This window comes from Pristiophorus japonicus, chromosome 21 (assembly GCF_044704955.1).
Source record: "Pristiophorus japonicus isolate sPriJap1 chromosome 21, sPriJap1.hap1, whole genome shotgun sequence".
In the NCBI taxonomy this organism is placed as follows: domain Eukaryota; kingdom Metazoa; phylum Chordata; class Chondrichthyes; family Pristiophoridae; genus Pristiophorus; species Pristiophorus japonicus.
In genome coordinates, this window is record NC_091997.1 from 93094358 (window position 1) to 93115831 (window position 21474).

General features: G+C 46.1%; 1 protein-coding gene across 4 annotated transcripts in view; it reads right to left on the reverse strand.

Moving 5' to 3' along the window:
* Positions 1-5295: 5295 nt before the first annotated feature.
* The window catches only part of tbc1d2b (TBC1 domain family, member 2B), a 112979-nt gene continuing 96800 nt past the window's right edge, over positions 5296-21474 (reverse strand). For 3 of the 4 annotated variants that reach the window (XM_070865237.1, XM_070865238.1, XM_070865240.1), the window contains 3 exons: positions 21017-21202; positions 19808-19929; positions 5297-7437 (listed from right to left, as the gene is read on the reverse strand). In XM_070865237.1, the coding sequence (XP_070721338.1) occupies positions 7239-7437; positions 19808-19929; positions 21017-21202 (507 nt within the window). In that variant the 3' untranslated portion in view covers positions 5297-7238. Of the gene's footprint in view, positions 7438-19807; positions 19930-21016; positions 21203-21474 lie in introns of all 4 variants that reach the window. The other variant, XM_070865239.1, reaches the window with a different exon arrangement.

The window sequence follows — 21474 nt, forward strand, 5'->3', positions numbered from 1 at the left end:
AAAGGGCTATAGACAGGCTAAGTGAGTGGCAAACATTTGACAGATGGAGTATAATGTGGGAAAATGTGAGGTTATCCACTTTGGCAGAAATAATAGAAAAGCAAATTATAATTTAAATAAAGAAAAATTGCAAAATGCTGCAGTACAGAGGAACTTGGGGGTCTTTGTACATGAAACACAAAAAGTTAGTATGCAGGTACAGCATGTAATCAGGAAGGCAAATGGAATGTTGGCCTTTGTTGCAAGGGGGATAGAGTATTAAAGCAGAGAAGTCCTGCTACTACTGTACAGGGTATTGGTGAGGCCACACCTAGAGTACAGCGTACAGTTTTGGTCTCCGTATTTCAGGAAGGATATACTGCATTGGAGGCAGTTCAGAGAAGGTTCACTAGGTTGATTCCAGGGATGAGGGGGTTGACTTATGAAGATAATTTTAGTAGGTTGGGCCTATATTCATTGGAATTCAGAAGAATGTGAGGTGATCTTATCGAAACGTATAAGATTATGAGGGGGCTTGACAAGGTGGATGCAGAGAGGATGTTTCCACTGACAGGGGAGACTAGAACTAGAGGGCATGGTTTTAGAATAAGGGGCCGCCCATTTAAAACTGAGATGAAGAGAAATTTCTTCTCTCAGAGGGTTGTGAATCTGTGGAATTCGCTGCCTCAGAGAGCTGTAGAAGCTGGGACACTGAATACATTTAAGACAGAAATAGACAGTTTCTTAAACGATAAGGGAATAAGGGCTTATGGGGAGCAGGCAGAGAGGTGGACCTGAGTCCATGATCGGATTGTTGAATGGTGGAGCAGACTCAAGGGGCCGTATGGCCTACTCCTGTTCCTATATCTTACGTTCTTATGTATGTACGGCATTGGGCGCGAGCTCCCAGTCTATGGGGGCGGAAGGAGTGGCCGCTGCTGTCACTCATCAGTGTAGCGCTGATGATGTTATCACGGTGCTGCATCACCACGACGCCCTCCTTCACTTAAAGGGCAGAGCCTGCGGGATTGTTTAAGTTTGGTCCACAGGGCCACCAGGGTGGGTTTCAGCCGGGCCAGTGGCCTGGCACCCAAGAGGGGATGCGGGGGCTGCTAGGCTGCCTGTTGGAGGCCCGGCCGAACCCGGGGACTTAATTGTCGGCCCGACATGGCAGTAGGCCGACAAAAAAAAACATGGCGGCAGCAGGTCCTCCCATTTAATGGGAGCCACACCGCCAGTTGAGAGAGAAAAAGCAGCTTTTGACATCGCCTGGCGGGAACAAGATTTTTTCGGCGGAATTTCGCCATGGAGGGGGAACATCGGTGATGCACGCTCTTATGACGCACTTCGGACAGATCGGCAGTCGCAGAGCGGTGGGGGAAGAGCGGGTCACCGCCGGGATACCGCAGGAGCGAATTTAAAAAATGGCGGCCATTACATGTAAAATCGGCGCCATTGAACTCCGCAGCCAGGCACCGATTTCTGGCGGTAACAGGCCTGAAGGGTCGGGGCAATTTCGGCACCTTCTGTTTTCTGGCCCTTAGCCAATTGTCTACCCATGCTACTAATGCCCCTGTATCCCATGGGCAGCCTTTTGCTAACAAGCTGAGTATGAGGTATTTTATCAAAGACCTTTCGAAAGTCCATATACACATCAACCGCACTGCCCTCATCCACCCTCTGTTACCTCATCAAAAAACTCAATTTAGTCAGTCAAAAAGGATTTTCCCATAACAAATCCATGCTGCCTCTCCTTTTTTAGTCCATGCTTGTCTAAATGGCGATTAACTTTCTCTCAGATTATTGTTTCTATAAGCTCCCCCACCACTGACTTTAAACTGACTGGCCTTTAACTGCCAGCTTTATCCACATTTACAATCTTGCAGTCCCTCTGTCACCACTCCTGTATCCAAGGATCATCCTTCTCTGCTATTTTCACACTGGTAGTAATCCATTTTATTTTGCACTGGTTAACATTGCTGTTAAAATAACTGACAAGGAAATTTCCTACAATCAGATTGAACAGCTTGCTAACATTAATATCTGTGCATTGTTCTCGAGCTGAATGACTGACCAGAATGGTCAATCCACCGTGGTGCTGCACGGGGAGTGAGACCCAAGCAATTTTTAGGTGATTTTATATTATTTATTAGTTAAATACATAACCTGCAGGAATTTGGGAAGCAGCGATGTAGAGCTGGTTGGAGTGAAGGAATTTGTCTTTTGAACAGACTCAAGTAATGGGAGATGCAAAACTGAGGTGCCGCATCACCACCACTGGCGAGTGGGTGTAATTACAGTGTGACAAGTTCACCAAGGCAGTTTCCATCATCAATGTGGATATTGTAACAGAAAACTTGACTCAAACGTGTGACAAAAATACTTTTGTAGGCACAGACTTAAATTTTAATATATTAGATAACATAAAAATGGCTCATTATGGAAACAGTGTCAGCTGTAGTTCACTGATAGCATTCTGGGTTCAAGCCCCACTCCAGATACTTGAGCACAAACTCAGCTGACACTTCAGTGCAGTCCTGCACTGTCAGAGGTGCCGTCTTTCAGATGAGACGTTAAGATCCCTTTGCACTTTTTCGAAGAAAACAGTTCTCCAACATTTATCCCTCAACCAACATTACAAATAGATTACCTGGTTATTTGAAGTTCTATTGCTGTTTGTGAGACCTTGTGGTACCACTTCAAAAGTACTCTGCTGGCTATAAAGTGCTTTGGGACGTCCTGAAAGACTTGCATTTATATAACTCCTAACAGGACAGTGGATGGTCAAAGTTGTGATGGATGTCATGGATCACTTTGACCAGGCAGGTTTTAGTGCTGCAGTTGGGACTGGGGGCGGGGGAAGGAGTGGGGTGGGGTGGGGAGGGGAGGGAGGGAGGGAGGGGAGTGGGGTGGGGTGGGGCATGTTCCCCTGAGAGAGAGAATGGGATGGATTAGTGTCCAGGGGTCTGAGCCCGATACTGAGGAGCAACTTCGAGGTACATTGGGCTGAGTAGAACTGGGAAACTCAAAAGCACAAACATGGCATTAGAAAAGTTAGAGATGCTTCAGGCGATGGGTTTTAAAGACCTCTTGCTTCCCCAGTTTAACACATGCTCCTAGTTTTCCTTATGGCTGTAATAACTTGCATTTATATAGCACCTTTAACATAGTAAAATGTCCCAAAGCGCTTCATAGGAGGATTAACAAAATTTGACACCGAACCACTTGAGATATTAGGACAGATGAGCCAAAGCTTGGTTAAATAGGTATGTTTTAAGGAGCATCTTAAAGGAGAGGTTTAGTGAGGGAATTCCAGAGCTTAATTGAAGGCACAGCTGCCAATGGTAGAGTAAAGAAAATCAGGGATACGCAAGATTCCAAAATTGGAGGAGCGCTGAAAACAAGGAGGAGAATTTTAAAATCGAGGCGTTGCTGGACCGGGAGCCAATGTAGGTCAGCGAGCACACTCGGTATGTTAGGATACAGGCAACAGAGTTTTGGATGAGCTCAAGTTTAGAGGGGGCAAGGCCAGCCAGGAGTGGGTTGGAATAGTCAAGTCTAGAGGTAACAAAGGCATGGATGAGGGTTTCTGCAGCAGATGAGCTGAGGCAGGGGTGGAGACAGGCGATGTTACGAGCGGGAAATAGGTGGTCTTGGTGATGGAGAGGATACGGAGTCAGAAGTTCACCTCTCGGTCAAATAGGACATCGAGGTTGCGAACAATGTATTTCAGCTCCAGACATTGGCCAGAGGATGGAGTCGGCGGCAAGGGAAAGGAGTTTGTGGCAGGGACTGAGGACAATGGCTTCGGTCTTCTCAATATTTAATTGGAGAACATTTCTGCTCAACCAGTACTGGATGTTGGACAAGCAGTCAGTGTGAGAGGGGGTGCCCTCCGCGTACATGTTTTCAGACAATGTCACCGATCTAAATGCCCCAAGTACCTGCCTACAATGAGAGCTGATTGCGACGTTGAGGGATAGTGCTCGTGTCTTGTGCAGAGGTTCTGTATTGACTGTTCCATTACTGGGACCCATGGGGGAAATAGTGTGACCTGCATGCATATTTTACAATAATCCTGATTATAACACTATTAGCGATGGGGAATAAATTCCATATTACAAATACCTATAACTTAAATGATGATTGTTTTTCATTCAATAGATTTCTAATTGATTCACTTATTGTGAATGTTCACCACCTCCTCTTCTCTCTCACTGTCCCCCTTCCCGCCCACTGAATACTACTTTGAACACCCCCTCAGCAAGAATGAGTTTAGTTATATGAGTCAGCTGTGGCCCGAAATAGTGTTGCTCCATTGAGTCATAGGTCAGAATGAGGCAGTAGTTCAATGATTCAATGACATCTAGATTCTATTACTACGAGCACACTCCTGTAAGCACTAACTGCTCTTATATTTCCATACTGCAGTGTCCAAAATGTTTAAAACACTGTCTATATGGGTAATAAGCCTTGCCTCTCATTCAGTGGCTGCAATTGGGATGAAATAGCTCCCTCTACTGGGATTTCCATGAGTGAACCTCAATGCAGATCATGTGGGGCAGAGCAATAACATTCAAGAAACAGTCTTCATTTTTTTAAATTCTGAAGGAATTTGATAGTGACAAGGAAAAGACTCTCCCCTCTGTGAAAACAGTTAAAGTGCAGAACCAGTAAACCTTTGCAACCCAAACGGTCCCTGGTAGCTCCACTTAGGGAGGTTTCAGTAATCCCTTACATCACTTCTGCAGTTAGATGTGTCTCAAATAAGGAACACATTTCAATGTCCTGTCCCTGCTCAGTATCCTCCATTTATTGATGGTGTTATTTTTCACTGTTTCCAGAAAAACAGGCAGTGAATAAGGGGCATTAAAATAAGGCTGTAATATATTCAAACGATCACTTGATCATTTATCAGTGGCCAATGTCCCCAGGTGATTACTTCCCCTCTTCCTGGAATATGATCGGTTCTGTTTCTGCAATAGAAACGGCCCAGGAAAGGTTTGAAGTGTGAAAATGTAATCTGTGCCTTTTTCTGATGGAGGAACTTTTTAAAGTTCAACGCACAGATGTGTGACTTGTTAGCATCCATTCAATCCTCTGATATACATTTCACGGTCAATCGGTGTACTTCTCTCTGTGCAGCCACCCATTAGTATTTATGCATCCACAGAAAGATGTCGACTTACTGAAGGGCCATCGGTCCCAGCCCATTCACAAATCAGAAAGTTGCCCATATTTGTAAGTGCATACAAGGAGATTTAAGTCGGACCCTCTGTACCAATAAACCAGGTAGTCAGTATTTTATAAAATAGGAAAACTCCTAAAGGCACTTCATTGTGGCAAAGTCATTTTAATTTTCAGAACCACAAAGCAAGTTTTCTTTATGAAACCAACAGACAAAACAAAAGTGTGCTTGTTAACGCGTCAATAAGAATCGCTATGAAAACAAACATACTAATATTTAAGTGTCACAAAAATAAGAGTCAACATTCAGCGTAGACAAAACATTCTTTGTTCTGCTTTCTTTAGACGCTGCAGGCAGATATACAACACTCGTAACAGTCTGTGTGGAACGTATCAGCAATAATCCATGCTCCAGATACATCCAGATGGCCACACATATTCAGGCATTACATGGGATCTTTCCATACCATTCACTGAAGGAAATTCTGCAAATTATATATTTCAAGTCACAAGGACTGTATACCACTGTCTAACCGTTTACTTCAACCCTTTGAGGACCACAGTAAACAAAGTGCACTAAAGGAGGCGCTTCATGCTGCATTTACAGCTCACATGTGCGTCTCTCCAACCCCCCTGCAGTCAAATCAGGAGGGACTATTATTATGGGCAACAGAACTCAACCAAGGCATCAAAAACGTAAAATAATCTTGGTCCGGTTCCAGTCAAACTCAACTAAGTTCATAAAAGATATACTGCCTTTTTAAATATGGTCTCACTTCCCTTGGCACATTTTAAGGCTGAGCGGACCCTGCAATGAAGTGGAAATTAGGGCAAGTTCTTCCACCCATCGACAGTTAACAGACAGGAAATTCAGGGCTTAAAGTCATCCCAGACGCCATCAAAACTGAAGTGTGTACAAGATCGGATTCAATGTCATTGCAAGATACAGGGTGCAATTTATGGTTGTAATATGTCCCAAGTTCCACAGACGAACCAATTTCAACATATTTGAAATTTCACTTTGTAACAGGTATTAGAATCTGAAGAGACAATTTTCAAGAGATTGTGACAGATAATGTGCATTATAGAACCTGCACATGACATTGTGCACTGATCAGGTAGACGATATGACCAGATAATTCTCATTCTGTAACATTGGGCTGAGTGACATTATTTGCAATGCTAGAATGATTACAATGAAGTTCATTCTGGCTGTAAACATGTAATCGTACTTCTGGTGAATAATCTTAATGGAAGCATAGCTTAAATCAAGATTTAATACCAAGGTTTTCAACACACACAATATTGTAGTGAATTGATAGTCTGAGCAAGGATATATCATGGCCCATTTCCCTTTCCCCTATCATTTAGAAGGAAAATCACATGCAGAAATATTTTAAGGCAAACCTCCCCAACATTTAATACAAATCATTTTTGGTTGTTAAGGAAGCCAGCTTCCCAAAATACTGATATGAAAAACACAAATAAAGGATGAAAGACAATGTATACAATTGGCAATCACACTAGACAAGATCGCCAAATAACACTGCTGCCACAAGTATTGGAATTGGTCCCATGATTGACTAACTAGAACAGACACTTTCTGCCATCGGAAAGAGCAAAAGGTTAGTATAGTGTTCCAAGAGCTGGTACCCGACATATTTATATCCGTCTGAAGGTTAGTTTGACATAATCTTTCCATTGCGGTTACTGAGAAATATGCCCAGCATATTTCTTCCATGATGGAAGACAAGAGTTACCTTTAGGACGAACAGCTAGGAACTCACTTATTTCTTTAAATTGGATTGCTAACGAGAGCCACTCGACTCCGCAGAACATTCAATTGAAAGTGGAGCCCCGCTAACAGGGCTACTTAGCGGCCAAAAGGTGGGCTTGCTTACAAAATGGGATGAGTCATCCATGTGTGAACACCCACCTTCTGGCTCAGCCGAGAACCAGCAGCAATCAGATCTGAGTGCCGGGTTTCCCTGGGACTCAAACTCTTGAGCACCCAGCTGGGAAATGTTTGCAGGTTTAGTTATTGGGTCAGTAAGGTGGGGCTGAATATGCAGTTAGGTGTCCTCGTCATCATCGCTAATCACGTCCCTCCTCTCTGGGTTTGCAGTTTCACGTTCCCGGAGAAAGTCCTGGCGGATTGCTTCCAGTTCGCTCAATTCCAGGCGCACTTTCTCCAGGTGGAAAGCTCGACGATTCTGAATCAGCCGCATTGGAAAGGGGTTCATGTCCACAAAGGCAATATTGGTAAGTTTTCTAGAACACAAAGCAGCAATTAGAATTCGGGAAACAATTTTCGTGAAACATTCAACTGTGTTTTTTCCCCAACAACCTCCCTCCCCCCTTTTATACTTTCCCAATCACCTCCCCCTCCCGTTTAGCATTTTCTCAGCAGGAATGGTGGGAAAATCACTCCCAGCCAAGCTCAGCCTCTCAATCCCCTCAAGGTGCAGAAGAAGTGATGAATCATGTGGCCTATCGTGACCATTCACACGATCCACAAGGGCACTTGTCCACAAATCCACATATTCCACTCAGAATGCAGAATATCGTGAACGTTCAAAAGAAAGGAATGACGATCTATCATGTTCTTTGGTTCTTCAGGTGTCAACCGTGGATCAGCAGGTAACACACTCACCTGAGTCAGAAGGTTGTGGGTTCAAGTCCCAGAGACGAGCACAAAATCGAGAGATTTAAAAGATCCCATGGCACTATTTCAAAGAAGAGCAGGGGAGTTTCCCCCGGTATCCTGGCCAATATTTATCCCTCAATCAATACTACAAAAATAGATTATCTGGTCTTTATCACATCGCTGTTTGTGGGAGCTTGCTGTGCACAAATTGACTGCAGTGTTTCCTACATTATAACAGTGACTACACTTCAAAAGTACTTTATTGATTGTAATGAGGTTTGGAACTTCCTGAGATAGTGAAAGGCTTTATTTTTACTACCATAACTCGGGCTCTTTGGCAGGGCCTGGTAGATATAGCAGACACCTGTGGACTGGACTGCAGCAGCTCAGTAATGAACCCACGCCATTGGGTGTGGCTGTCAGCTGTCTGATTTCAGCGAGGAGTTGGCAGCTTTTAATGTGCTATTTTCATAAACCTCATGCCCTGTTATTTGCCTCAGTAAAATTGTATATAATACCCTCCAGGCTTTTCCAGAAAACCTAACCAAACCACCGCCCACCCCCCCTCCCCCCCCGCCTTTTGTGTATGCTCACTTCTCTTCCAGTCATCAGTTCTGATGAAGGCTACACGCTCAAAACATTGAGCTGTCTTCTCTCTTTACTGGCTGACGGACTGGCCTCTTGTGCACTGCCAACATTTTCACTTTATAGTTCGGACTTTCAACATCTGCAGATTTCCCGCTGTACTGGATTTGAATGACATAGCCTTGTTCCAAGTGATCAGTACCAACCCATCCCGCTGGGGTGATCAGTACCAACCCATCCCGCTGGGGTGATCAGTACCAACCCATCCCGCTGGGGTGATCAGTACCAACCCATCCCGCTGGGGTGATCAGTACCAACCCATCCCGCTGGGGTGATCAGTACCAACCCATCCCGCTGGGGTGATCAGTACCAACCCATCCCGCTGGGGTGATCAGTACCAACCCATCCCGCTGGGGTGATCAGTACCAACCCATCCCGCTGGGGTGATCAGTACCAACCCATCCCGCTGGGGTGATCAGTACCAACCCATCCCGCTGGGGTGATCAGTACCAACCCATCCCGCTGGGGTGATCAGTACCAACCCATCCCGCTGGGGTGATCAGTACCAACCCATCCCGCTGGGGTGAGTGGATCGTGCTGCTCCGGGGGTTTCGGGACGAGGAAATCTTACGTATATCCATAAACCAACAGCAGTATTCTTTATACTCAAAGGAAATGTACAGAATAAGAAACTCATTTGCAGTGTTTATTCTGTTAATACAATCCTAAATAGAACAAACATTGTCGCCATCAAACCCATGGATCGCAATTTGCCAAACACATGCCCACAACAAATGCTTGGCAACCAGGCACTGGTCACAATCAGCAAAATACCAGGCACTGTCTGGACCAATAACCCCACACGGAAACATATTGTAGCCAAGTTAAAGCTTTTTCTCATGCACAAAATAAATCAAACACACGAACTGGATGTGTGGAGAGGAGAACGAGGCGGAATGTGTGGCTGCTTTGGTAGAGCTCTCGAGCAGCGGGCACCCTGCAGATTGCCTGGGTTGCAGTTGGGTGATGTCCGGGGCGCATAGTGCCCATTTTTTAAATCAACTCCTGGGTTTGGCAAGAGGAGTTAGATCTGCAGTTTGACTAAAATGGGAGAATTGTAGTTAAGTTGGCGCTCTTGACGGTACGCACCGGCACGTTGATCTGTGGCGAAACCACAATTGAGAAAAGGGACCTCTGAAGCCTCATCACGTGTGACATGAGGTGACAAACACACAGCCAAATTTAAATTCCCCAAACAACTGCTGAAGCACAAGGAGAGGAACTAAAATATCTGATCCACAGATACTTTCCGAAATTGAGGATGTGGCAAACAAAGCAACTCTGCAACAACTTGCATTTATATAGCACCTTTAACGTCCCAAAACGCTTCACAGTGAGATAAAAAATGTTGACATCGAGCCACATAAGTAGAAATTAGTGCAGGCGACCAAAAGTTTGGTCAATGTTTTAAGGAGCATCTTAAAGGAGGAAAGAGGGGTCGAGAGGTGGAGAGGTTTAGGCAGGGAGTTCCAGAGCTTGGGGCCCAGGCAACAGAAGGCACCGATGGTTGAGCGATTGTAATCAGGAATGCTCAAGAGGGCAGAATCAGAGGAGCGCAGACATCTCGGGGGTGAGCTGGAGGAGATTTCAGAGATAGGGAGGGGCGAGGCCATGGAGGGACTTGAAAACAAAAATGAGAATTTTGAAATCACAGCGTTGCTTGGCCAGAAGCCAATGTAGGTCAGCGAGCACAGGGGTGATGGGCAAGCAGGACTTGGTGCGAGTTAGGACATGGGCTGCCGAGTTTTGGATGACCTCTAGTATACGTAGGGTAGAATGTGGGAGGCCAGCCAAGAGTACATTGGAATAGTCAAGTCTAGAGGTAACAAAGGCATGGATGAGGGCTGCAGCAGCAGATGAGTTAAGGTAAGTCCGGAGACAGGTGATGTTACGGAGGTGGAAATTGGCGGTCTTAGTTATGCTGCGGAATGTGGTCGAAAGCTCATTTTAGGGTAAAATATGACACCAAGGTTATGAATAATCTGGTTCAGCCTCAGACAGAAGTTGGGGTGAGGGATGGAGTCAGTGGCTAAGGAACGGAGTTTGTAGCGGGGACCGAAAACAATGGCTTCGGTCTTCCCAATATTCAATTGGAGAAAATTTCTGCTCATCCAGTACTGGATATCAGACAAGCAGGCTGATAATTTAGGGACCATGGAGGGGGTCAAGAGATGTGGTAGTGAGGTAGAGCTGAGTGTCATCAGTGTACATGTGGAAACTGATGCTGTGTTTACGGATGATACCACCAGGGGCAACATGTAGATAAGAAATAGGAGGGGGCCAAGGATAGATCCTTGGGGGACACCAGAGGTAATGATGCGGGGAGTAAACTAGCGTAAGGATTAAACAAACCTTCTACTGGACATCACCGTGCAGTTGGACTTTTGGTCTGGCAAGGATGGAATTTGCCTTTTCTGGTTTGTGTCAGTTAGAAAATATGTAAACTAGCGGCTCTTGTAAAGACTGCTGCTCTAGGGTGTCCTAACGAAGTGGTTCAGCAGCATCACAAAGGTCCACAATCGGTTGCCTGATGTTGGCTTACATCTCCCAGTGGTCCATGCTTCCAATCTCCAGCCTCCACCAGGCAGGTTCAACAGTGCAATCTAGGAGGACCTCTGATGGAAGAAAGCCGCGATGGTGTCCTGCAGCCTCTAGTAACCACAGTATTTGTAATTGCTCCAAACAATACCCTCCCAACCACCCAGCTCGTCATCACACCTCAGATCAACACTCATTCATATCAGAGAAAGAAGAATTTTGCTTAGAAAGAAAGGCACAGATGCAATAGTCAAAGAGCAAGATAGAGAAGCAGACCACTTGGTCCTGAAAAGGTTTTTGAACTTATTTCCATCTATGGTTATTATGGGAGCACTGGATTTAGTAAAAATTCAAAGGGATCGGTGATGAGGCACTTGTTTGGTGTGATGCTTGGCCAATGGGTGGAGGCAAGAACATCTCACATTTCAAAAGGTTTACGAAACCAATGCAGTAAACTAACCTAAATTACTCTGTTTATGAGAGAACTCGCCAAAGCTTCTTCGCTAGCACCGCCCAATACCTCCAACAACTAAGGACAAGGGCAGCAGGTGCATGGAAACACCATCACCATCTTCCCCCCCACCACTCCCGCCCACCCTGCAGGTCTCTCTCACCATTCAGACTTTGAAATAATATCGCCGTTCCTTCATCGTCGCTGGGTCAAAGTCCTGGAACTCCCTCTCTACCAGCACTGTGGGAGCACCTTGACCACACGGTTCAAGGCGACGGCTCACCACCACCTTCAAGGATAATTAAGGATGGGCAATAAATGCTGGTCTTGGCAGCAACACCCACACCCCGGGAATGAATGAAAAAAGTATTTTCTGATTTTTGCCTGGAGTGATAACAGCACATCCAGGTTTTCTCTAATAACTTAACCGGTCCACGGTCATTGTTAGTGCCTCAAACAAATTGTACATTACACGAAACTCAACTAGAAAAGTCCATGGGATCCAGGGCAAGGTGGCAAGTTGGATCCAAAACTGGCTCAGAGGCAGGAAGCAAAGGGTAATGGTTGATGGGTGTTTTTGTGACTGGAAGACTGTATCCAGTGGGGTACCACAGGGCTCAGTGCTGGGTCCCTTGCTTTTTGTGGAATATAGCAATGACTTGGACTTGAATGTTGGGGATATGATTAAGTTTGCAGATAATACGAAAATAGGCTGTAGGGTTGATAATGAAGAAGAAAACTGCGGATTGCATGAAGCTATCAATGTACTGATCAGGTGGGCAGAACAGTGGCAAATGGAATTCAATCCGGATAAGTGTGAGGTAATTAATGCATTTGGGGAGGGCTAACAAGGCAAGGGAATACACATTAAATGTGTTGTATATGCTGACTATGGATGTACTCTATGTGTAGTCACTGAGATTGTATAAGATGGAGGCTTGTTTACCTGATGTACTATCAATAAGGTTCACACCATGTACATACATGCTGGCACCACTAGAGGGTGCAACTGGTGGAGACCAGGGGTTTCCTGCCCCGGTGGCAGGGCCCTGTATAAAAGGCTGCACACCATACTTGCACGGCACTCTGGAGTTTGGAATAAAGGACCAAGGTCACTACAGTTCAAGTACAACATATTGCCTTGTGGAGTCATTCATAAGTACACTATAGACATAACTGGCGACTAGAATAAGGACTTTCATGTGATTATGGCTATATTTGGCACACAAAGATTTCGCAGAGGGTGATGATTGGGATGCCTTCACGGAAAGGCTTGAGCAATATTTCGGGGCAAATGATCTGGCAGGGGAGATGGACACATTGACGGAGAAGCGCAGGGCTATACTGCTGACCAGTTGTGGGCCCGAGGTCTACCGCCTCGTCAGGGACCTGCTGGCACCCACGAAGGCCAAGGATAAGACATACGATGAGCTGACTGAACTAATTCGCGACCAACTTAAACCAAAGGAGAGCATCCTCACGGCCAGGCACAGATTCTACATGCACCGCAGACCTGAGGGCCAGGAGATTGCAAAATATGCTGCCGACCTCAGGAGACTTGTGGCACCGTGTGATTTCGGCACACACCTCAACGAAGCATTGCGAGACATCTTCGTTATAGGAAATGGCCACGAGGGCCTCCTTCACAAGCTATTAACTGCCGACACCACAGTCAACCTGCAGAAGGCCATCGGCATCAGTCAGGCGTTCATGACCTCGACCTGCAGCACCAAGCAAATTTTTCATCCTATGGACTCAAACCTGGAAAGTACTGTACACAGAATGGTGCCTTTCACAGGCAAGACTATAGAACGTGGCTCTGCCCAGAGCAGAGAGCACAGACCTCAGGGTTCCATAACTGAGTCCGCCGAGGGGTGCTAATCGAGTAGCACCATGCTGGCGTTGCAGAGGAAACCATAGGGCTCACCAGTGCCACTTTGCTGAGTACGTATGCAAAGCCTGTAACACGAAGGGACACCTCCAGCGTGTGTGTAAAAGAAATACGACTCACCGTCTAGCAGAGGAGTCGGTAGATGACTTTGAATCCAGCCGGGAGTATGATGATTTGGCCAGAGAGGCAGCTCAGCCCTAAGAAGTAGTGTATGGAGTGTATACCTGCACCACCGATTGTCCTCCAGTGAAGATGGAAGTCGAGATAAACGGCGTTCCAGTCTTCATGGAAGTGGACACGGGAGCAAGCCAGTCAGTGATGAGCCAGGATGCCTTTGAGGCGCTATGGAATGAAAAACGACCCGAGCTGGTTCCAGTACAGGAAAAGTTGCGCACCTACAACAAGGAGCTGATCTCGGTCCTTGTTAGCGCGGATATAAGTGTAATCCATAATGGCGTGGTGCACAAGTTACCTCTGTGGATTGTTGCAGGTCCAACACTATTTGGAAGAAGGTGGATGGGGAAGATCCAGTGGAAATGGGAAAACCTCTTCACTCCAGCAATCGATGTCCCCCGTGCTCAGAGGCAGAGCAAAACCTCACCTTCGCTTGGGCCAGGCACCAGAGAACAGACCAGCGCAGCACCTGAGGCACAGACCATCCATCGCGGCTGCATGGCAATGATCCGACCGGAACAATCTAAAAATACCTTCCCGGCTCTAGTGGCAGAACTCCTCGGGAGGAAGATCAAATTCACAGGTACTCTTCCAGCGTTTGTGGCAGAATCGCGGGAGAGAAGCATCAAGGCAGTCGACCTCGAGGAGAGGGGCAAGATGGCGTCCCTGCTGCAGCGAGGTGCAGCATGGCTGCGGCAACATCACGAGGTGCAACTCGGAAGGACCAACACGTGATGTCTAACAAAGGATCTGATTGGGGTAAAGCAAGCAGGGTTCTCCTCAAGGAGACCTGCAACCAACTGAATTTAGAGACATTGTATGCATGGCAATCAATGTAGCGAACCGATTAAGATTGTGAATAGAATGTTGTTGCGAGATGTCGGGAATAGTGTGTCCCCAAGAGCAGCAAGCGAGCGAATTCTAGAGGGTAAGGGAGCTGAGCCCGATACCCTGCCCCAGGTCGATCCCAAGCTGCAGGCACCCGATGGCACCATTCGCCACGGACCTGGAAACGAAAATGGCGCCAATATGCGCAGTCGGCCGCCGTTGCCCACCACCTGGGTGGAGACGGCGCAGCCCCCAGGCCCAGTCGCTACCTCGGCCATGTCCTGGAGCGAAAGGTCAGAACCAACGGGACAAATGGGACCTGGAACAACCAGGTTCCCAACACCGTGAGAGAGCAGGCAGAAGACCCTGCAGCCCTCAAAGGAGGACAGGGAGGCCACACACATCTGTGGCTCTGCCCACCACTAGGCAACGACAAAGGCCCTGAATCCTGGCAGGGTGAGCGATCCAAGCCCACCCCGCTACCAGGGGGCACAGCGCCGCTATCAGACGACTAGGACCCCGTCCGGTTGCTCTGGAACTAGCGTCTTCGCATACCTGTACTGCTACCTCAGTACTGACCATGACTGAACCATGAATGCAATCTACCCAATCCTGGCGCACGACCGCAAAACATAATGACTAAGTCACTGAACCTAAGTGTCACGATACAAACTGAAAACACATTTTTTTTCCCTTTCTTTGTACTTGCATTGTGACTGGTCCTGTATGTTAATGTAACGGGCCAGCTGCACGATCTCGCTGAGGGGGGGGGAAATGTATGAGTGTAGCCATGTACACACACATGAATCACACCCAGAACCCACTGGAACCTCCATTGCATCATCGAACCATCCAATCTGATAACCACTACCCAACGTTGTGGCAAAAGGACTTGGGGATTAACAGGGAGGGGACCAAGCCAAAGCACAGCCAAGGTGCAAGGGCTATTGACACTTAAGTCTGGGGAGAGCTAAGCCAGAGCACATAGTGCCAAGATAATTGGCACAAAGGACTTGGGGGAGTGATGTTGTATATGTTGACTATGGATGTACTCTCTGTGTAGTCACTGAGAGATGGTATAAGATGGAGGCTTGTTTACCTGATGTACTATCAATAAGGTTCACACCGTGTACATACATGCTGGCACCACTGGAGGGCGCAACTGGTGGAGATCAGGGGTTTCCTGCCCTGGTACAGGGCCCTGTATAAAAGGCTGCACACCATACTTGCACGGCACTCTGGAGTTTGTAATAAAGGACCAAGGTCACTACAGTTCAAGTACAACATATTGCCTCGTGGAGTCATTCAGAAGTACACTACAGACCTAACAAAATAGTATGACACTGAAAAGTAGAGAGGAACAAAGGGGCCTTGGAGTGCAGGTCCACAGATCCCTGAAGGTAGCAGGCCAGCTAGAGAAGGTGGTTAGGAAGGCATATGGAATACTTGCCTTTATTAGTCAAGGCATAGAATACAAGAGCAAGGAGGTTATGTTTGAACTGTATAAAACACTAGTTAGGCCACAGCTGGAGTACTGTGTGCAGTTCTGGTCACCACATTACAGGAAAGATGTGATTGCACTGGAGAGGGTACAGAGGAGGTTGACCAGGATGTTGCCTGGACTGGAGAATTTTGGCTATGAGGAAAGATTGGAGATGCTGGGTTTGTTTTCTTTGGAACAGAGGATGCTGAGGGGAGACCTGATTGAGGTGTATAAAATTATTAGGGGCTTGGATAGAGTGGATAGGAAGGACCTGTTTCCCTTGGAAGAGGGGTCAACAACCAGGGGGCATAGATTTAAACTAATTGGGGGTGGTTTAGAGGAGTTCAGAGGGGAAATGTCTTCACCCAGAGGGTGGTGGGGGTCTGGAACTCACTGCCTGAAAGAATGGTAGAGGCAGAAACTCTCACCACATTTACAAAATACTTGGATGTGCATGTAAAGTGCCGTAACCTACAGGGCTACAGACCAAGAGCTGGAAAGTGGGATAGCTCTTTGTCAGCCGGCGCGGACACGATGGGCCGAAATGGCCCCCTTCCATGCTGTAAATTTCTATGATTCTTCTATGATTGAAATGAATAGAAACCTAGATTTTTCCAAACTACTAGGATTAAAATATATATCTTAGATTTTGTACAATTTCAAGTTTGACATCAGAATCAATTGTTTGCAACAATCTTGTAATATGGACTCAGCCAAAATAATCCTGAGAAGTTTAATGACAGAATGACAATTATATTTAAGTTGTTTCCATAATTATGAAAAACATCTTCATTTGATGCGAGTACCTGATAGAGGTTCACTTTTCAAGCCAGTGAGAAAGCAGGCACTGAAAGGGTTCTTGGACTGTTTCACTATTCACCGGTGGGAGTTTTATTTGGTTTCTAGATACACCAGATGATTGCTCTGTGCTGTGAAATGGGAGTGGCGGAGCATGTTTTGTGGGGAGGGAAAAAAGAGAATCGATTGATCAAATACTTGATAACCATATGGTAGTGCAGCTCACAAAGAAACAAGAAAACTTGCCGGTTAGAAACTTTCAGTTACATTAGGCTGCAGTTCAAGCAGGAAAACCATTGCCAAGGCTACCCAGTTTATTTCTTTTAATGAGTATGGGGAGCTGTGCTGCCCAGTTCTCCTGTATCTTTCCTTCAACGGAGGCTGCTCAGCAGAGCAGCGATTGAAAGATTATGGTAGTGTGCCATAACCTATTTCTTCATGTAGACTACTGGCTCTTATAAAGATTGCTGCTCTCGGGAGTGTGAACAGATTGTTGAGCAGCACGATCAAAGACCACAACTGTGTGCCTGGTGTTGGCGCCAACATTCCAGTCAACAAGGTCACCATTTGAGCTGATGGCCAATGCAAATCTTAAATTCGCTGGGCAGCCTCAAAGATGCAGGAGAACTGGGCAGCAAGGCAGCTCCTCATACTCATTAAAACAAACAATCTGCTGGGTAGCCTTGGCAATGATTTTCCCGTGCAAACCGCAGCCTAAAGTAACTTGTTGACAGGCAGGTTTTCTGGTTTCCTTGCTAGATACACCGCCACATGGTTGTTCAGTATTTCCTCAATAGATTCTCTTCACTTCTCTCTCCACACCCCCCCCGCACCACCACTATTTCTCAACACACAGCAAAGCTAACTAGAAACATAGAAAATAGGTGCAGGTTTACCACCATTCAATAAGATCATGGATGATCATTCCCTCAGTACCCCTTTCCTGCTTTCTCTCCATACCCCTTGATCCCCTTAGCCTTAAGGGCCATATCTAACTCCCTCTTGAATATATCCAATGAACTGGCATCAACAACTCTCTTCGGTAGAGAATTCCACAGGTTAACAACTCTGAGTGAAGAAGTTTCTCCTCATCTCAGTCCTAAATGGTCTACCCCTTATCCTCAAGACTATGTCCCCTGGTTCTGGACTTCCCCAACATCGGGAACATTCTTCCTGCATCTAACCTGTCCAATCCCGTCAGAATTTTATGTTTCTATGAGATCCCCTCTCATCCTTCTAAACGCCAGTGAATACAGGCCCAGTCAATCCAGTCTCTCCTCGTATGTCAGTCCTGCCATCCCGGGAATCAGTCTGGTGAACCTTCGCTGCACTCCTTCAATAGCAAGAGCGTCCTTCCTCAGATTAGGAGACCAAAACTGAACACAATATTCCAGGTGAGGCCTCACCAAGGCCCTGTACAACTGCAGTAAGACCTCCCTGCTCCTATACTCAAATACCCTAGCTATGAAGGCCAACATGTCATTTGCCTTCTTCACCGCCTGCTGTACCTATATGCCAACTTTCAATGACTAATGTACCATGACACCCAGGTCTCGTTGCACCTCCCCTTTTCCTAATCTGCCGCCATTCTGATAATATTCTGCCTTCGTGTTTTTGCCACCAAAGTGGATAACCTCACATTTACCCACATTATACTGCATCGGCCATGCATTTGCCCACTCACCTAACCTGTCCAAGTCACCCTGCAGCCTCTTAGCGTCCTCCTCACAGCTCACACCGCCACCCAGCTTAGTGTCATCTGCAAACTTGGAGATATTACACTCAATTCCCTCATCCAAATTATTAAATGTATATTGTAAATAGCTGGGGTCCCAGCACTGAGCCCTGAGGCACCCCACTAGTCACTGCCTGTCATTCTGAAAAGGACCCGTTTATCCCGACTCTCTGCTTCCTATTTGCCAACCAGTTCTCTATCCACGTCAGTACATTTCCCCCCCAATACCATGTGCTTTAATCTTGCACACCAATCTCTTGTGTGGGACCTTGTCAAAAGCCTTTTGAAAGTCCAAATACACCGCATCCACTGGTTCTCCCTTGTCCACTCTACTAGTTACATCCTCAAAAAATTCTAGAAGATTTTTCAAGCAGGATTTCGCTTTCATAAATCCATGCTGACTTTGACCGATCCTGTCACTGCTTTCCAAATGCGCTGCTATTTCATTTGTAATAATTGATGACAACATTTTCCCCACTACTGATGTCAGGCTAACCGGTCTATAATTACCATCCTTCTCTCTCCCTCCTTTTTTAAAAAGTGGTGTTACATTAGCTACTCTCCAGTCCATAGGAACCGATCCAGAGTCGATAGACTGTTGGAAAATGATCACCAATGCATCCACTATTTCTAGGGCTACTTCCTTAAGTACTCTGGGATGCAGATTATCAGGCCCTGGGGATTTATTGGCCTTCAATCCCATCAATTTCCCCAACACAATTTCCCGCCTAATAAGGATTTCCTTCATTCCTCCTTCTCTCTAGACCCTCGGTCCCTTAGTATTTCCGGAAGGTTATTTGTGAGCTCCTTCGTGAAGACAGAACCAAAGCATTGGTTTAACTGGTCCGCCATTTCTTTGTTCCCCATTATAAATTCACCTAAATCTGACTGCAAGGGACCTACGTTTGTCTTCACTAATCTTTTTCTCTTCACATATCTTATAGTGCAATCTATTACCCTCACTGCTCTGATTCATTTAGGTTTTTTTGAGTCGTTATTCTGCAGGATGAGAATCATTGTTTAGAGTATCACAAAGTACAGCACAGAAACGGGACATTTGGCCCAATAGCTCCATGCTCCACACGAGCCTCCTCCGAGGCATCTTCGTCGAATGCCATCAGCATATCCTTCTATTCCCTTCTCCATCATACGTTTATCCAGCTTCCCCTTAAATTCATTGATACTATTCGCCTCAACAATTCCCTGTGGCGAGTTCCACATTCTCACCACTCTCTGGGTAAAGACATTTCTCCTGAATTCCCTATTGGGTTTATTAGTGACTGTCTTATATTTATGGTCCCTAGTTAGGATTAAATTATATCAAGCTGCTTTTTAAAAAAAAAAATAAACAGGAGAAGTACATGGTGGAGGGGGAGGAGGGGAAAAAGAATAAAACTAGGATCGACAATCATCTCAACATCCTTGCAGGACTGAGCAGTACTCAAACTTACCGTGCATCAAGAATAGTGCGTGTGAAGTATCTCAGGTACTTGAATATGGACATATAATCCTGAAGCTTCAGAAACTCGTCCTCCTTGAATTTGAAGACTGCAAGTGCGTATCGAAATATAATCTGTGTACAATGCAGGAAACCATCAACCATTAGAGTTCTATTTTCGCCACGATTGGGCGCGGTATTTTTGGCGTGAAATCCTCCTTTTGCAAAAGTGTGTGTGCCAGCGTCCACTGTCAGCGCCATTTTTTTTTTGACACCCGATAACGCCATAACTGGATCCGCGCCGTTTTTGGCCGTTTCTTCAGTTAAGCGATTTTCCCTGGGTGCGATTTTTGAGAGTGCGGCGCGCAGTGCGCAGTGGCCAAAAAAAAAACGTAGGTACGTTAAGGACTGCCCCCGCACTCCCCCGGCTGGACCCACTGAAATCCCAGGCCAAACGGCCCCCCCCTTCAGTCCTGCAAGTTGATGTTCGAGAGCGGGAGGGCCATTCGGCCCGGGATTTCAGTGGGTCCAGCCCGGGGGGGGGGGTGGCGAAGAGAAGAGTAGCGGTGGCCAGCAGAGGGGGGGTGGGGGGGGAAAGAGAGGTCCTTTGTGGCCCTTTCGACTGTGATGGAATAGCAGTCCTTTCCGGGGAGCGGGCTTCAGCATCTCTGGTTGCCCTGGCAACTTGACCTTTTCGCACATGCCCAGAGAGGTTTTGGTATCGACTTGAAGCTCCGTCCCCCAAACTAACTTTGGAGAGCACTGCACCAAATTCAAATATTTCCTTGGCGAAAGTCCCTTTTTTTTTCTGCCGCAAACGTACACGAAAAAAATTGTACGTTAACATGTGCCGGGCGTCAAAAATCCAGCAAGTGGAAAATAGGGGCCTTAAAAACAGCACGTAAACAACTTGTGTCACAGATGACCACCAAATTAGCAAGATCTAAATCACAGGCCATTTAAATTTAACGCTAAAAAAATTAACTATTGAATCAGTGAAATAGAATAAAAATGACAAAATATAGGATGTCACACTCAGACCATGTCAGATTTTCATACAGGATACAACGCCCGTGTTTAAAATATTTAAATTTTTGACTTTCCAAAATTTCTGTAGGGATCAAAAGCAGCCACAGAATAAGGGAAAACAGTAAAGTGTTTCCAGTTAAATTACTCCAAACCTAAAGCTTGGCATTAAACAGAAATGAATGTTGTACTGTACCTTGGGACCCTCATACAGGAATGAATCCCAGATACGGAACATGACGTCACTGACAACACTGTCCACAAACACCACCAGGAACCAGTTAAAGGTGATGAGGGAGAAATCGACCTTGTATTGTTCGAAGTGAGCATGTAACCGTGGCAACTTCTCACTCAGCAAGTCTTTGAACACCCGCTGATCAACCTAGTGTGCAGAAAGGAACAATTTCAGGTACAAACTCTCAATGACAGAGCACCTAGGGCTCAGTGGTGTATTCAGACTGAGATCAATAGGTTTTTGGGCACTAAGGGAATCAAGGGATATGGGGATAGTGCAGGCAAGTGGAGTTGAGGTCGAAGATCAGTCATGATCTTATTGAATGGTGGAGCAGGCTCGAGGGGCCATATGGCCTACTCCTATTTCTTATGTTCAAGAGTCATTTAGAGTGGAAGCAAGTCTTCCTCGATTCCGAGGGA